At 42.4% G+C, this 18,412-nt stretch overlaps 1 protein-coding gene across 1 annotated transcript; it reads left to right on the top strand.

The window, feature by feature from the left end:
- Window positions 1-1,972: 1,972 nt before the first annotated feature.
- LOC147899282 (PTI1-like tyrosine-protein kinase At3g15890) lies at window positions 1,973-11,004 on the top strand. Its single transcript, XM_087377682.1, has 4 exons — window positions 1,973-2,220; window positions 9,621-9,771; window positions 9,879-10,141; window positions 10,308-11,004. Exons 1-4 carry the CDS (start codon window positions 2,177-2,179, stop codon window positions 11,002-11,004), a joined length of 1,155 nt encoding a protein of 384 aa, XP_087233808.1. The 5' UTR covers window positions 1,973-2,176.
- The last annotated feature ends 7,408 nt before the right edge of the window (window positions 11,005-18,412 follow it).

Genomic DNA, 18,412 nt, shown 5'->3' with positions numbered 1-18,412 from the left:
GTGTTAATAATCATAGCTACGAAATTCGAATCGATGAACAAGAATCGTCAGAGGCAATCGCGTCAACAATCTTTCCCCTGACCGTGAACGTTATGTCGGGCGTTGTGCATGCAAAACATTTCAATTTTGGTGTGGCAATGATCAAAACCACAAAAAAACTTCGTATATTGCTGATGACACGGTAATGTATCGAGCCTCATCTTCGGCCCTGTGCATGCAGATAATCTGCTTCGCTATTGATATATCTAGAAACAGATCTATGGTCACAACAATATATATATATATTCAACGTTGGTAGCAACTGCCAGCGACGGCCAGTAACACAGGCTCACAAAACCTCGTTAGTATCGAGCGTCATCGCGAGCGTGTTTCCATGCAGACATCTATCATCAGCCATTACCAGATGTAATTTCAGCGTCACCTAGTAACTAGTTCTATCGCACACGATGTTTAACCGTTTACTGTATGCACAGCGGACGGTGCGCTGTTTAGTATACATAATATATCAACGTCCATACATCAGTTAGAATCTTGTGATCAGCTGCCCGGGACTGTTCAATAGTTTACTGCTTCCACAGCAACGGTGCACTGTTCCATAGATCAGTTAGAATGGTGTTATGATTAGCAGCCCCGGACCGATCCCACTACATTCGCATTAGGATCTGTCCCCTAGAATGTAAGCCAAATAATTTGCTGATTAGCTACCTAGGTCCTAGACGAGCTCAAATGCTACGCAGTATGTGGACTGAGAGTAGGAGCTCAAATGATACGTAAGATGATACGTGACAATTTACAAGATTTAGGTAAGCCCTAAACACTAATGCCGTCATTAGACGACGATCAGGTAGCCGGTTGGTTGTGATTCTGCATGAAATGTATGATTTACGTAAACCCAGGCGTTAGTTTTCAGCCCATGATCAGCTCCCCCACACGTTCCTGGGTATCCATCGATCCAGCTACGCCGACTCCCGAGCATGATATTCTGCTGCCTCTACTAAATATCTGTTAGAAAATTTTACTCGTACATGTTTGTCCTGTTTAAGCTCAAGTTTCAACGATTCAGCGATGCTAGTATTCGCCACGAGATCCTTGGAGTTTTGGACGTCAGAAGGAGATCATGCAGCTGCCGCGTAGATCCAGATACTGGGCTCTTGTAAACGTCAAAACCTATCGTAAGCAGCCCGCCCGTTTGTATGTCACGTTAAAGACGACAAAGTCTTGCGCGTGGTGTCCCCTCCACGCTTCGATCTTCCCTGAGTTCCTGATCGGAAATGCGGAAAATCGGATGCAGGAACAGCCATTTCCAGCGAGCGAGCTCCTCCTTACACTTCATCTTCATCACTAGAGAAACGCCGCTCCATCAAGCTCGCTAGTGGCCCTTCAGCTTCATCACTAGCAAAACGCCACACAGTAGAGCCTTTCAGCTGAACGCTCTCCATCACTCCAAACATAGAAAATGTAAGACGACTGCGGTCCCATCCATTGCCATTTTTTCTATCCAAGATTCCTCAATGCCCTCACTGCTTATTTCATGGTATGTCCTGCGTGCTGGTGTGAATTCTACTGCATGAACTTCGCATCAAAATGCTCCATTCCTCTTCATAGCATCCGCGTCTCCCAGCTGTTTATTTATAATTTTCGTGCCGCCTTGCAGACACACGGAGAATCGTGGATATTCTCAAGCCCACTTCCCTTTGGGCCCCTCTGTCCTGAAATACTCCTCAATCGGCGCGAATCCTCCGCTGAAACTGCCAACTCCTGCTTGGGCATCTAATCGTTTCCTTCCATGAAACCTGTCTGTTTCGTTATCGGAGGGGTTCTCCATGCTTGGCATGATTTAGGAGCTGAGCCACAACTCAAACGCCCACTAGTTTAATGTGTAACGGGTTCGTCCAAGGCCATTCAGTGTAGATTCTCCAAACCTGGATTCACTTTCGCAACAGAACTATGCGAACAGGCCTTCATACATCGATTACAAAAACAACAGAAATGGGCACAAGAGACTGGGAGAAGAACCTTTGTCGATCAACTAGGACCTGTGTTGCTGGGGAGAAGCCGACTCGGACCGTCGTGACATGGAGTTCCAGAAGTCTGAAGCTACCATAATCATCCTTGGCCACATCGAAGTGTTTCTACAGTAGTTTCGTACTCTCTACAAAAATTTGAGGCCAACTGAATGGCCGCCTTCGGACGATGGTGTTGCGCGGGAGTTGGAAGCGAGTGAGTACATCTTTCCATCCCCACAGTGATTTCTGCGTTATCAAGAAATATTGGAATGGGATCACGCAACTTTCATAGACATATACATATATATATAGAGAGAGAGAGAGAGAGAGATTTCTCCCAATGGTTCCTCTCCGTGGTTCCTAGATCCCTGCTGATTCCAAGCAGAGGTCTTCTTGGGTTTTTATCCTTCGCAATCGATTAAGTAGATCATAGTTTTCGCCAACCAAACACTCAAGGTTCCTTTAATTGAAGCCTGTTAACGTTTGGAGTCTCGTATTGGCGATTGATAATTTCAGTGGGCCCAAAGTATACTAAGTCTTAAGACACAAATAAGCAAGCAGGGTCGCGAAAGCAGTGACACGACGATGCCGCTACTAAGTTTCGCTGCTAGCTCGAGACGCCAGACCACTTGTCTGCCACTCTTCCCGGCTATGAGACCAACTTTACGTAGCTCCCAAAGGAAATTGGTTCAGAAAAACTAATTGCCCAAACGTTTGGCCTAGCGGTAAATTAACTCTTGGGGAACCGATACGCCATCAGAGTTTCAAGAAGAGACTTCACATGAAGGGTATAATTTTAATTTCGGATCGTCCCTTTGTTTACCTAGAAAGAGAGGCTCATGAGATTAACGATCAACTGGGAGATGCAATGAAACCACAGGAGCTCATTGGGCACACAAGGTTATCTTTACGCCTGGTGTACTCAGGCGTTCCGGTAGATGTAAATTGTATGTTCTTGTTGGCAGATGATTCCCCAGCTCGGCATGCCGTGGACCGTTTTGGAGAAAATGAGTCATGGTCGTCAGGATTTTCAAGCCCTAGACGTGTATGCCAAGATGTAGGGGTAGTCCAGCTGGACACAAAATGTGTACTTGCATCCAGGACTTGTACTTGCATCAGGAGTTAGACTCTCTGTAGACAAAAGTATGTGCATTACAGGTAGCACGTGCACATGTGATCCAGGACTTGTACTTGCATCCAGGATTTTCTGTAGAAAAAAGCATGTGCATTACAGGTAGCAAGTGCACACGTGGATAATACAATCGCTAGAATAACAATCATCTTTCTGAACGCAATGTGGACATGCGCAAAGTGTTTGGCCATGCATCATGGGATGAGCATGTAAGTCAATACACTCCAGATTTAGCACCAAATCAAGATGTAGCTTGATCTTTTGTCCAAGACAAACAAGGGGACGCGATATGCAGGGAGTAGTACCGTTTTAAGTTTTCCCAAATAGCCAGAAACAGGGAGGGCACACTGAAAAGCTGGGCACAAATATGAAGAGAAAAGAAAGGGCAAAGCAACCAAAAGTAACCATGTGGGGGGTACGACTGCGGTCTTGAAGTTTAATTTAGCAAAACTGTTCATGAACACAGTGCTAACAAATTGAGGGCATCATGAACCTCCTTTGTCTGTTCCCATTTCTTGCAGAAAAGTTGATCCATCCAAACTTCTCTATGCCAAAGACAATGTATGTGAAGAAAATTTCCTTAATTTAATCTCGTCATGACTGTTTAGGGTGTCAAAGACGTCCCTAACACAACTGTGTTCAGACGTTAATAGGCCCGATCAGTCCCGATCCTTAAAATTTTGCCCTGTCAAGAGACAACACAGAGACGTCTCATGTTTTGGTCGATTTATGTGAAGAGAAAAGGTTGTTAACCATGATGTACAATAAAATCGTGTATATATGATATAATTGTTCATCCTATCAACGGGTCAAAGACATGAATTGTAATAATCTATATCAGGATAAGCACCTTCTGAATCATCCTTTGCAAGATCTCGCCTGAAAGTTTGTAATTGGCCAACTATCATTTTTATTTACAAACGAGAAGTCGTAACTTTCCTTGTTAAGTCAATTGAAACTTTTCAAGCTGTGTTGGCTGTGTGGAGTGGCATGATGTACATCTAGATTTTAAACAGACTCGTTCATGGAAGAGCTTTTGGGCCCAACTAATGTCTTCAAATTCTACTTAGTTGCATGTTTGAAGGATTTGATTTTCCAAAATGATGTCAATTGACTCCAACAAAGGCTTGGAACGTTTCATAACCTAAGGGATAGGAAGTGTTTTCCTTGTCTATTTGGCAGCATCAGCTTTTGCTAGTTCTCACGTGAAAGATTACCCGCTACTTTTGAAGGTTAGACGAAGAATAGTAACGTAATATTATCTTGAAGTTCATGGTAAATTTAGATTAATTTTATAAAGTTTGGGACGGCCCTTTACGAGAATCAGCTCATTCTCTACGCGAAAGCTTTTAGGCAAAATCTATATTTGATAGGAATAGCCAAACTTTGTTCACAGTCAGTGTTATTTGATCTATCTTTATGAATTCGGTGTCTTTAGAAAGGTACACATTTCGATTGGCCAAAAAGATCAATCTAACTTGCAGACCTTTCCACCTTACATAAATCTTCATCTGAAGTTGATCTGATATAAAGACCTGGAGTTTCTATAAGCTCGCGGTTCCGATTTGGCTCGTTCATATATCGTCCCAAGCCAGATGGTTGCCGGATGGTTTGGTCGACAAACAGACTTATCGTCTACAAATTCCAAAATCGTTGAACTCAAGTGCGTTTGGACTCACGAAGGACTTTCTTTTCTCTGTATACGTTTAGGAAAATCATTCCCCTATCAGCAAATGCCAATATGACATCATCTCTCACTCTTATATGACATGCAGAGCCTTGTAGACGTACGCCGTTTGGAAAAGAATGCTATATGTGGTTTCACCCATGTGGAACCTTTGTTCCACATGCAAAAGGTTCCACATGCTAGCTAGCTGCCTGCAATCGTAAGACTTTCTCGGCGGCGCAAAAAGTATCCCAGACATGGAGCGCATGCGGCTTCTTGTTTGTAGTAAAAACCCGGTTGATCAGACATTTTTCATTATACCTTCACTTTGAAACTTCAAGAATGTTATATGTGCTTTCACACATGTGGAAGGTTGGTTCCACCTGGTACCTAACTCCCTTAATTTCACAAAGGATTTTGTAATTATTTGAACGGCCAGATCCCAGACATCATGGGGCACATGCGGCTTCTTGTTTGTCATAGAAGAACGGTTGATCATATTTATTTTCATCATGCCTTTTCTTCCAAACGTCGACTTGTTTGGAAAGCATGCTAATGTTTCAATATTTTATGGTTAGTAAGCATCTAGTATATACAAATTCATTATAGCCATCCTATTGAGTTGGCAGAAAGGCTAAGATATGTTGCAGTAATGGCCAACTAAGTCAAGTCGGAATGGAGTTTTCATTCGTTAAACACTGCAGCGTATTAGCCTGATTAAGATACTATTTGATCAAAAGAACTATCTGCCATCATTTTATCCATAATTATGTTGCGCCAAGAAAATAAAAAATGCATAGCAAATGTAACAGACTTGATGTGCAGTCTTCACTCTCCCCACAAAACATTAAAGAAAACCTATTGAGAAGCATGCCTGCTGAACAAATACTATTCCCTCACAGAATATTTTACTGAGAATTGATGCTAGTGGCTAAGCCATACACATTTGTGAAACAGACTATAAGCTGTGCTTGTGATCCACTCTCCAGAAAATGCAAGCCCTATTAGTTCATGTTCAGAGAATGAAGCCTTACCTAACTCATAACTAGGGCCTGGGCAAGTTCTCTCGAAGAATTGGCCGATGCTGAATATGAATGTACATGCATAGCATGTGCCGTGAGTCCTTTGATCTAACTCTTATATCTGTCTCGATTCCATGATAGCCTTCCTTTTCAATCGCGATATTGTGCCTAATTAGAAGTTACAATATATTGGAACTAAGACCAATTAAGACATGCACACACATCTAGTTTTGTCAATCAACAGAGCTCTCAAATGAAATGCCACAACCTACAACTATATCGATGTAATCGTTCATTCAATTCAATCAATACAGATTTATTCAAGCGTATACTCTGTGTTCTACATTTCTACATATTGGTATCAGGTTGGGCATGGGCCCAAGCTAGCCACATTCTTCCTCAATCAGAGGTCTCCACATCCTCAAGGTTGGGCATGGGCCCAAGCTAGCCACATTCTTCCTCAATCAGAGGTCTCCACATCCTCAAGACTAATGGGCATGGGCCCAAGCTAGCCACATTCTTCCTCAATCAGAGGTCTCCACATCCTCAAGAGTCGAGACCTCTGATTGAGGAAGAATGTGGCTAGCTTGGGCCCATGCCCAACCTGATACCATGTATTGATGTGAGAGATAATGCAGCTAACAAAGTCTTGCAAAAAAACAAAAAGGGCACACAGGCCTTGGCGTAGGCAACCTCCTACCGAATCTAGAAGAAGCAGACACAAATCTGCAAAACGAAAGCGCATACCAAGATCTGCCAAACCCCAATCAAGAAATTGACGATGACGATCGTCAAGAGGATCCCTCGCCCAAACGAGGAGAAAATGGTTAAATGAACCCAGAACAAGGCAACCTTCAGCCAACAATAGAACGCAAAGAGGGTGATCAACCCAACATGAAAGATGATGGCAATGAAGCCCGACGTTACACCCATGAACCAGGGCATCAAAATGGCATAGAAGCCAATCAAGTTGCAGAATGAAAATTGCAACCCCCAATCGAGAGTAACCTCCCGCCTATGTACGAAGCCTTCAATGATATAGATATCCAAAACGAAAGAAGGCAGAATGTATTCGACGGTGACTTCTTCTACCACATGTCTTCGGAAATTAATCCGTCACAGCCGAACATATGATCTTCCTGTCAAAGATCATCCATCGCTTCGGGTCATTCCAAGGATAAAGAAGAAGCGTTCACTCCTTTTGTGCCTCACCGATGGCACTCCCTTTCATCCAGGGGAGAAAGGGTTGGTGAGATCGAAGACCCAAATTATATCGTCTAATGGTGATGCAGCAGTCGAAAATAAAGATCCTCATGCCAATGAATCCCTTGAACTCAAAGCAGTGAAAGACAATGAGTATCAGGAGTACAAAACAACAGATCAAATCGAAGAGACAACATCAGATACAATGGCTGACATTGATCAACATGATGGCGATGATTCAGATAACACCAATGGACCCCCAAAAACTTGCAATGATGGCAATGATACAGCATATCAAGACCCTGTCATTCATGCACATGAAGGAAACTGCAGACAACGATAAACAAGAGGAAGACACCAGCCTACACAAATCTTTTACAGGCATCGATGCAGACCCATACATAGCACAAGGTACAGTCGCATCATATGAAAACTATAGAAATCACAGAGTTGCACTTATAGTACTATTGTATAGATTTCTTGTATTTATTGGTGAATGAATTGCGAATACAAAAAAGAGTTCTGAGAGATAAATACGAAGAGATGTGTGTCTCTTCGCATCACCTTGTGAGTGGGGGTGTGAATGCAAACCTTATTGGTCTTACATTCCAATACTCCCCCTTAAGACTGATAAGGTCTTGAAGATGAGTGTGGATTTATTTTCATACAGAATTGAGATGCATCCCCGTTTATTGTGATGCTTCGGTTTGATCTATATCCTATAAATATTTACAATATGCAATGCATTTAATCCATCCAAGATTCAATTCGGCTTGAATGATCAACATCAGAGTTAGCTTTGTCTTCATGATATTTCATCCGGTTGCATACGGAACTTCTTCAGCATGCATTTCTTGAGCTTGATGATGATCTCTGATCTGTCTTTTTGCCCATCTTGATTTTGTTGTTGTCGCCCTCCCTGGGCGCACTACAGATCGTCATCTTCTCCTCCTTTTTGGGCAAGGCAGTCACCCTCAATTTTGTTGGGTGGTCCTTTGATTTTGGACAGCAGGTCGTGGCCATGCTCTTCCCCTTTTTGTGACGGGAGGAAGCCATTTCTTAGCAGGACTTTGTTTGCTGCTCTTCGATTTTGCCGTCTTGGGGTTGTAGATCTGATCTACCTCTCCTCTTGTGGGCAGGAGAATGCCTCGATGTAGGAGTTATCTGCAAATACTCCAAGGAGTTGGAGACCTGTGGGTCGCGGAAGTCGTGGCTGGTTTGCACCCCATCTGGCCATTGATACCATATAGAAATTACAGAGTTGCACTCATTGTAGTATCGTATAGATTTCTTGTATTGATAGGTGAATGAATTGTGAATACAAATAGGAGTTGTGACAGATAGATACGAAGAGGTGTGTGTCTCTTCGCATCACCTGGTGAGTGTGGGTGTGAATGCAGACCTTATTGGTCTCACATTCCAATAAAAACAACAGAGTTCTCGATGGACCTGACGCTGGAGATCACAACACATATGAAGGCAATTCAGGAGACGATGATCAACCTAACCACGAACAACAACAAGATGATCGTGACAAAGACCAAGTGAGAAACGACAAATCTAATCTAGCAGCCTAGCATGGAGTATATTTCATCCTTAAAGTTGAAGACCTTTAAGAAGCAATAGGGAGTGGCTTGATAATCGCGCTTAAGCATCACTCTCTTGAGGGGGAGTACAAGCTATCAAGCTGATGAAATGCATCACCAAGTGAAGTCAGCTCCCTGTAATGCAAAAAGGAAGAAAAGAATGATGAAGATGCTCATGTTCTACCTCATAAAGAGCAATCTCGATCCCGGATGATTCTTTGCATAAGCATATTGTATAAACTATAGCATATAGGCTAGCACTGCGAAACATCACAGCAATTGAGGATGCAACTCAATTCTTGTCTCAGAATAAATCCAGACAATAACTCCAGACACTCACCACCTTCAAGACCTTAATGATCTTAAGGGGGAGTAATGGAACTGAGACCAATTAAGGTCTTGGTTACACACATGCACACACACCGGGTGGTGTCAATCGACACACCTCTCAAATGGAACGCCACAACCCACGATAGTATCGATGTAATCATTCATTCAAGTCAATCAATGCAGATATATTCATGCATATACTTTGTGTTCTATATTTCTACTCAATATGGCTCCTATGCCACATTAAAGATCACCTTGAAGATGTACCATATATTTGTATTACAGATGGATGATAGCAAGCATTCTTAAACACGAACAAGAATCAGCATGATGGGAACTTAACGGAGTGTAGAAGAGCTTTACAAAAATATGCTTGATCTTAGACATGAACTTACAGCATTGAGATTTTTTGCATTTGAAATGGACAACAACTTAGAATCCCAACAAGACCAACAAGCATATGTCTAATTCTAAACGCCTGAGCTTCAACATACTATCGGAAATGAATTCGTTTTTCATATTTCGCAATCTTTAAACGATCAAATGCGAATCTTCAAAGGTTAAGAATGAACGACCAAAACTTTTAAACCCAAGCTTCATGATGCAATAAATATTTTGGGCTTTAACAGGACAACTCCACACCGAATGAAACATAACTTCATTATCCCATTTCAGGGTCTCTGCAGAAAAACGGAAAAGGTACGCTTGGCGGATCTTTCACCTGAAAGAGCTACAAGTAGCCACACAAAACTTTAGCCATGATAACAAGCTTGGAGAAGGCGGATTTGGCACTGTTTACTTGGGCAAGCTATGGGACGGGTCGCAGGTAAGCTCACCAACGCCAGTTCCCAAATTGCAGTTGCAATATTCTTTAGTCAACATGCCTCAGGCTCCTTGGTACGCTTTTCCTAAATCCTTTAGTGATTGTGACAGATCGCAGTTAAGAGGCTGAAAGTATGGAGCTCCAAAGCGGAAATGGAATTTGCTGTGGAGGTGGAAATCCTTGGACGTGTACGTCACAAGAATTTGTTAAGTCTACGTGGATATTGTGCAGAAGGGCAGGAGCGTCTTATTGTTTACGACTTCATGCCCAACATGAGTGTTTTATCACATCTTCATGGAAAACACGCTGCTGAAGGGCATCTAGACTGGCCCAGAAGAATGAGAATAGCCATCGGTTCTGCTGAGGGACTTGCGTAAGCATTTATCTCCTCTCAGTCTGCTGCGAGAGACAAACAACGCACTGAAAATTGTTGTCATCAGAAAATATTTTTCATCAGTTTGTTGCATAGTTAGCTGCATGGCAATCCATGCCTTCCATTTCCAGTTTTTATTGTGATACCTTGTAATGGTTTGACCCAGGTATTTGCATCACTACGTGACTCCTCACATCATTCATAGAGACGTGAAAGCCAGCAACGTTTTGCTGGATTCGAATTTCGAAGCTCAAGTGGCAGATTTTGGGTTTGCAAAGCTTATTCCCGAGGGAGTCAGCCATGTAACGACCAGGGTGAAAGGCACACTGGGCTATCTTGCTCCAGAGTATGCTCTTTGGGGTAAAGTCTCCGAGAGCTGCGATGTTTACAGTTTTGGGATTTTACTCCTGGAGCTTATAAGCGGCAAGAAGCCAATCGAAAGATTGGCAACAGGTGAGAAGAGCACAATTGTGGAGTGGGCAGCGCCATTGGTGTTTGCGGGGAGGTTGAATGAACTTGTGGACTCGAGGCTGGAAGGCAAATTTGATGGCTTACAGCTACGAAGACTAATACAGGCAGCCACAATGTGTGTACAGAACACGTCCGACAACAGGCCGACGATGTTAGATGTGTTGGAACTGCTGACAGGGGGCAGTCAAGGCAAGGCAGACGGTGTAGACCGCATGGTCCATAGTAAGAAAAAGTTGGAGCTAGATCCTGTGAGATATGAAGATGAAATGCTGGCTGAAGACGACACATCTGAAGATGAAGGAAACGCTAAAGTGTCTCAAGGAGCTATGGAGCGATCTCCCAGAGAGGAGAAGGCAAGCCGTGGAGGTCCAAACAGATCAAAGAATGCGTGATAAGGAAAGAGATGAGATCAGAATCGCCATGTTTTGTATGAATTTGCTGGACGAGAAGATGTGTTTCGGACAAGGCAGTCTGTAGATCATATCGTTCACAGCTGATTATAAACTACCCAAAGATGCTTGATCATTGAAGTTGCTGATTAAAGAAGGTGCTCTAACCAAGAGAGGCAGGGACTTTCTGTGCTCAACGTAACGGCTGCAAACAGACCCAACAAATTATGTATGTCAAAGGTCGCTTTATATATGTCAAAGGTGGTAAAGGCATGTAGAGCAATAAAGAAACTGGCGATAGATCCTTGTGAAATGAATTGATTAATGCGTTCCACATCTCTATTAATCTTGGGGGTCACAGTGATTACCATGTGCTCAATAGCGACAATCATGTGCACTGAACAAACGATATTTTAAAATCATGTTTTTAACAAAATATATTTATAACAGCGTATCATAAAAGTTATCATATATTTTCTCTATATTTTTAACAAAATATATTTACATAGGGTATCTTTAAACAAGTTATGGATTTGTATTGAAAAAGCGCGCGCCTATGTGTGAGTATATATATATATAGCGAGAGAGAGAGAGAGAGAGAGTGTGTGTGTGTGTGTGTGTGTGTGAGAGAGAGAGAGAGAGGGAATCATATTGTGAATTCAAAGGGATATTTTGGATGACTTGTGTGTTTGGTCATGGGTGATGAGAGCCATGTAAGTCATTTGGTACTAGAACACTAACTATGGAGAATGAAAACCATAGATATCAAGGTATCTTGAAGTCTGCTCTAGTGAAGCACATCAAGAATGGGCATTAGGAATCCCCCAACTTTACACAAAATTTTCTTGGATGACAATGTGACTGACTAATCATGGGTGTTATAAAATTAAACGAAAGGATTTAGAGGACTTCTTCAAACATTGGAAGGGGAGAATCATAGATTACGAAATGTCTCCCAATAGGAAGACAGTCAATCGTGTCCATATTTAACATGTTTTCAAGCATGCACATATCTATGTGCATTTGGATGAAGCTCTTCAACATAAGTACTTCATAGTCTACTTGGGTCATGCTCGAATGTTTTTGCATTTAGTTGGGGACACTAACACAACTTTGCATTTGTTTCACATCCCTCGAATTATGTAGAGTGGGAGTCTATTGCATGCTTAATTGGGTAGTTGCATGTCCTCCACACTGGGACTGGTAGTAGTATGACGGTTGCACACCATCAATGGTGAAGAAGGATGAGACTTTTTCTAATGACTCAAAATTCATCTTACCAAATGAAGAAGGTCAGCATGGAACAATATTCTAATAAGGAGATGGCCACTTTCTGACATACATACCGACATAAAAATACGTTATAATTTTTTTTTTCTAACATTGAAGACATGAGCATGTCGGTCAGAATGACCATCACAATGAGCACGTCGGTATGTCCATTGGTATGCTCATCGGTATGTACATCAGTATATCCTCGATAATCTAAAACTGTTGATTGTTGGTGTCATCATTGACACTACAACATGCATGGAGCTTACCGATGCTTCGCGGGGTGCGAGCATGTAAATTGTCGATATGGTTTGCGGGCAAGGGGTGTCTCGGTATTTTCATGGGTATACGCATGGGTATAGGTGTCGGTATTTGTGTGGATATAGGCGTGGGCATATACCCATGCCTATACCCCCAAAATACCAACACCTGCACTGACTGTGTTACCGTCGTGGATACCGACTCTAATTTAAATTTTGCATGCCGAAATATTTATAGAACGTCGTTTCCAAGGGGACCCAAAATAATGTTTGACCACAAATTTGATCCTGTAACCTTGAACCTTGTCATACCAAGGGGAGCCCCAACTCTGGAAATCTCTTTGGTAGGCCTTTGAGCATATCAAGAGTCAGATAGTCTTTTTTGGCAAAGGGGCCTTTATGGGCATTGATTCTATATGGATCTTTGTAATCTTTAAGAAGTATCCCCTAAATGATGTGAATTTTACCAAAGCAAGTGTCGTCTTTAAGAAAGGCCTCCAAACGTGGAATCAACTCTAGCATAAATAGGATTTGAGATGGAAGACATGGCCTGAAATTAGAAGAGAGTTCAGACTAGCTCACCTGGACCATGACCTAGTCATGAGCAGGATTCTCTTATGGCAGGGAAGTATCACTTGGAAAGGGGGTCATGTCCTTAACTTGCCCAAAGAATTCTACTCGATTGGTAGCTCCCACCTACACCCTATACCTACCCCTCATAGTGACATTGAGAACATTGCTAGAACCCTCAACACAAGATGCAGGAAGATTATTATGATTGTCTCAAACATGTCCTAAACCAGCCTGGTGATTGACTATCCTAAACGTGTCCTATTTTCATCATGTGTCCCAAAGGTAGGAAAGTTTGGAAGTACATCCAGATTCAAGTTGGGGAGCCTATTAACGGGAAGGCAATCCTCCTTGGGGACTCCCTCAAAACTCCTCACTCCTCCTAACTAACCCTCAGGGCCCAAGCATTGTGGGCCATCTGGATCTCAAGAAACTGCTACCACTTCCAAAGTGATGTAATTAGTGCCATTGAAGTGTTCTCATGTTGGTTTGCAAAAACTGTTGCTAAAGTTAGAAATTAAGAGGTCGACTAATAGGAAACATTTTCATGTTAGTAGGCAAATCATCTGCTAGACCAGCAAATCCATAATTACCAATGAGGCCCTTTCTCAACTACAAGAAGAAGCTGATGAACATGCTACGAACTTCAACAGTAGAGAGATTTCTAGTTGTTTGCAAAATCATGACCTCCCTCCTATTTACCCTGTCAAAGAGGAAACCTTCTAAAGTGGTGGATCTTCTCCAACTCAAGATTTTATGTCGAGATGTGCTCCCCTCTACTGGTCTTGCCCTTTGGTGACTTACTGCTTTGAACACTAGTGATTTTCATGGCTCTCAGTTTCTTCACACATATGTGCTGCATATGCTGTCTCCTAGTGATTTAAGTCATGACATTTAAAGATATAGACCTTTTTGTTTGCTGCTATGATGAGCTGATGAGCCTCAATGTATAAGTCTTTTGTGAATATATAATACAAAAACTTCTTTTTTGCCCCCCCAAAAAAAAACTTTATTAGCAAGCTAAAATAATATATTTTTTACTGTTTGAAATAAAAGACCTTGGATTCATGCAACAAGCAATTCGGTATAAAAGAAACAAGAGGAAGACCAAGAGACTAGACAATGTGAAGACCCAAATCTAAGACCTCAAGTAGTAGAACTAGAAAAACATACTGAGGTACAAGACAATGGGGAAAGGATTATCAAGAGAGAGGGAAATTCTGAAAAAGGAGAAAGTAGTGGGGTAAATCTGACCAACTCTTTTGAGATCCTAAAAGACAAGGAAGTGGAGGGAGACTGAGGAGATATAGAAGTGGAAGTAGTCCAAAACACAAAAGCTTTGAGAAATAAATCTTTGATGTAGACAAAGCCCTGATGGATGAGGCTTGAAAGCTTTTCATCCTTATTAAAGGAAGAAGGACGAAAAAGAAAATTGAAAGGGGAATCTTGAAAGAACTCAATGGACAAGAACTAAATCACAAAAGGACACTTTCTAGAGGCTTTTCCTTGTCTCCAAAGGAAGGTGCAACATAGCTTGAGATGAAAAAACCCACAGAGTGTCAAAACATCACTCTCATTTCTCAGCTTGTACATCCAAACGCTAATGAGTGATGTTAAGCCCATTTCACTATGAAAATGGCTTAAGGCTATTGCTGTTAGACCAAAATTCCAGCCCTTAAAAAATTGAAGGTAGGGGGAGCTAAACTAAGATGACAACTGTAGAAGATTGAAAGGACAAAGTCTGGTTTGTGTCAAACCACATTGATGGCAAGCGGGGGTCAGCCTTGGGAATTGTGTGCAACAACCAAGGAGGTAATCACTATAGAAGGGCCAAAATATATAGGTTCTACATGTCTAAGCTTATAGTTGATGAGGCTATCAATTGTGCAAACATCATTTCTTTCTCTACCCTTTTTCCAATCATGCACCTTTCATGCTTGTAATAGAAAGAGGCTTAGAAGGCCCTGCTTTAAATCATACCCCTTTCAACTCCCTTATGTACACGCTAAAATCAGAACTCAATTTTTAGGGCTATGGCAAATGCTTCTAATAAATGGGTAAGAGTAGCACAGAGAACTCAAATTTTTTTGAAGGCTATCGAAGAAGAGCTACTAATGCTAGGGCTAAGAGGAAACGTGACATTGAAACACAATTGAAAAATTTAGCACTTGACAACTCATATGAGGCTCTGGACAAATAAAAAGAGTCGAGAAAGATCTAAGAAAGAAAACGAGGTAGAAATGTAGCGATAGAGGATATAATGTATAGACTAGTGGGACGGTAAACACGACTATCCAAATGAAGAAATGAACAATTATAGAGGGTGGCTACATGCATGATGTTTTGAAGGACCTAGTTTAGTTTTAGGGTGCAACCACATGAAATTTTGAATGGAGTGAGCTATCTTATTGGGAAATGTAAAATCATGGGCATGTGCTCCATTCCAGGCACCATTGGAGGGCCCAAAAAACCCCCTCCAATGCCTCCACCAATGATTCAATGTCTTGATGGATTTGAGAATTGGTCCCCCCCAGCAATAGAAAACCCCCTATTAGTTAAATACTTGCAAAAGGCAGTGGTCAACAAGTCTTCGATTAACATAGAGTAGCAAGCGAGTCTTTGATTAAAGTAAGCAATGGTAGGTCTTCGATTAAAGTAAGCAATCATTGTGGCTTCTTCAAAGAAGCCTCCGCATCCGGAACCTTCTGCAGTCCTTAGTATAAAAGGAGGAGGGGGGGGGCTATAGAGTGTAGATAGTGAATGGGGACTATGAAAGCCTCTCAAGGACAAGGAGGAAGAGAAGGAGAGGAAGGGCGGGAGGGGGGCGGTTGAGTGGAAGGAAGGGGGAAGGGAGAGGAGTGGGAGCAGTGAGAGAGGTAAGGGGAATGGAGGGAGGGGGAGGCTCGTGGGGTGCCAACTCAATATGTATTATGTTACTACCCTCGTCCAAAGTCTAGGGGAAGGGGGGACAAGGTCCATATATAATATGCATGGATTTTCTACAATAGCTTTAAATATGTAAGGGAAAAATATGACAATCTCCAGTCCTTTCTACCACAAAGCATAAGGTTTATACTTTAAAAATATGAAAAAATTTAAGATTTGTACATATTTTTCATAATATGTGAGACCCAAGGGGGGGGGTCTTTTGGATGAGGGGTATTAAAACAAAAAATAAACTAAAATCTAAAAACCCAACTTTCAAAATCATGTAGAGTTTTCATGTGTTACGCAAATTTGAAGGTGTAAAGACATATTTGAAGCCCTTTTAATGTAGAACACAATCATGTGAATGTGACTAACCTTTACTCATGGCATATTCTTAAATTCATCTCATATTCAAAATTTTCATAGGTATTCTTACTAAGGGGAATTGGTGCCCCAGGGGAGGCTAGAGGGGGAGGGGGAGGCTATAGGGGGAAGGGAGGGGAGTGGGAGATGCGTAGATGGAGGGGGGAGTGAAAGGTAGGTTAATTGAGATCAGGGGAGGCAATAATCTTATGTTAGTTGAGATCAGGGAGGTGATACACTAATAAATTAATGTGAAGAGGGATCAATAGGAAGATGACGTGGATTCTATGTAACATTGGGTTCATGAACATGAAGTGACTAAATAGGAATTCAGTAACTGTGATAATGATTCATGCAGCATGAGCAAAGGGACCCTATTTGGGGTAACAATGCGAACTCTTTCTCTTAGGCCCAGTACATAATGTCTATCCCATGTCCAAGTTTTGGGCAACCAAAAAAATGACATTGGGCAGGTCAGCTTGGGTGTAGGCTTTGCACACAAGGCTGCCCACAAGCTGGGCATGGGCACCTGCATTAAATTGCACCTGTACAAGAGCATGTGTTGACTATCCCACCGTGATACCTCTATCACTGCGAAAATGTATGCCCATCATTGGGACAACGAAGAGTTATTACCCAAGAAAAGGTAAAATATGGGTAGGACATGGTAGTTGAACTCACCTTTTGGAGTCTCCTAACTGTCAGGTGTGGTGTGCCCATCCACCCCACTTAAGCATCCTCATTGGCTCCTTGCACTAATGATGGGTGAGTGCTCCTTGGTGTGTACATGCCCCTTTTTTTCTCTTCCCCACCCAAATACATCCATGGTACCTACTAGGGCTGCATCTGCCCATGGCCTACATTGCGAGGCAGTAGAGGGAGGCATCCCTAGGGGATGTGAATGTGGGCAATGAGCTGAGGTGAGAGAACGCCCAACAGCCTAAGCTAGTGCTCCCGAGGGGGTGTGTATGCACCCTTTCAAGTTATGAGTGTGTTGTGCTCTCTATAAGGATGGGTTCACACACCCTACCCACCATCCACCAAAAAGTGGTGTGAAGGGTTGTCCTGGTTGGTCCAATAGGAAGGATGGGCCCAGACACAAACAATATTTTGTGTCTGACCCATGAAGTCCAACCACTCCATGGCCAACTCCTCCAAATGCTACATGATTGACACATTCCATCCCCACCAACCGCTATACCAATCACAGGTTGGTGACATAAATTAGCAGCCTAGTGGCCACCTACTACTGGTGTGAACCACCACACCTGAGGACCATCCTTTAGCTCTGTTTCCCCCTCTAGGGGCCTAAGCTGAATATTAAAGGAGAATTAAAAGAAAAGAGAAGTATAAGGTAGAGTTTACTTGCCATCAGGTGAGCAACATACTCAACACACACTTTGCCTTGACAGGCAATTCCCTGTCACATCTATAAAAGGCCAAGCAGTAGGGAGGCGTCTTGAGAGATTCAGATGTGGGCCAGCCAGTGGAGGTGGGCAAAGTCCCAACTGTTGTAGCTCTGCAACTTGTACAATTTCTATGGAGCTATTCCCACACGTGACTTGTGGAAGTGCGTGCACCTAGGTGCTCATCGATGACCTATCCCATGTGAGATGGTGGCGATGGGCCAAATGAATCCATGGACCTTCTGGTGTATGTATTTGATTGGCCACTGGTGCCCATCAAATAGCCACCACCACTGCACGGAGGGTGCAGCGAGAATGGATCCTATATAAGGTTAAAATGTAACGAAAACAAGGCTGAACAAAGTTCGACTACCTTGGAGATGCAATGCCAAGAAAGAAATGGATGGGTGTGGTGCTCTTTATGTTGGAGCAAGTTAGGACTGTAGCTGACTGTAGTGATTAGTAATAGTGGGGGGTGATATTGTATTCATAGTTACAATTGTGCTTTTTGAACTGCATAAATTTTTGTGTTTGGGAAATGGGGGACGTGCGCTCAGTTTTTGCTATTCTTTTGTAACATCAAGATATCTAAGTGTATATGCAAGAGTGATC

This window comes from Dipteris shenzhenensis, chromosome 8 (genome assembly GCF_047967505.1).
Source record: "Dipteris shenzhenensis isolate YYH24624 ecotype China chromosome 8, Dip_SZ_1.0, whole genome shotgun sequence".
NCBI lineage: Eukaryota > Viridiplantae > Streptophyta > Polypodiopsida > Gleicheniales > Dipteridaceae > Dipteris > Dipteris shenzhenensis.
The sequence above is the reverse complement of the archived record's forward strand: the minus strand, read 5'-3'. Positions and strand labels throughout refer to the sequence as shown.

Bases quoted from the DNA above. Each gene is read 5' to 3' on its own strand.
- LOC147899282 (XM_087377682.1), top strand. From the start codon at position 2,177: ATGGCCGCCTTCGGACGATGGTGTTGCGCGGGAGTTGGAAGCGA. The intron at 9,772-9,878 runs GTAAGCTCACCA...TGATTGTGACAG, and splicing joins AGCTATGGGACGGGTCGCAG to ATCGCAGTTAAGAGGCTGAA. The intron at 10,142-10,307 runs GTAAGCATTTAT...GGTTTGACCCAG, and splicing joins GGTTCTGCTGAGGGACTTGC to GTATTTGCATCACTACGTGA.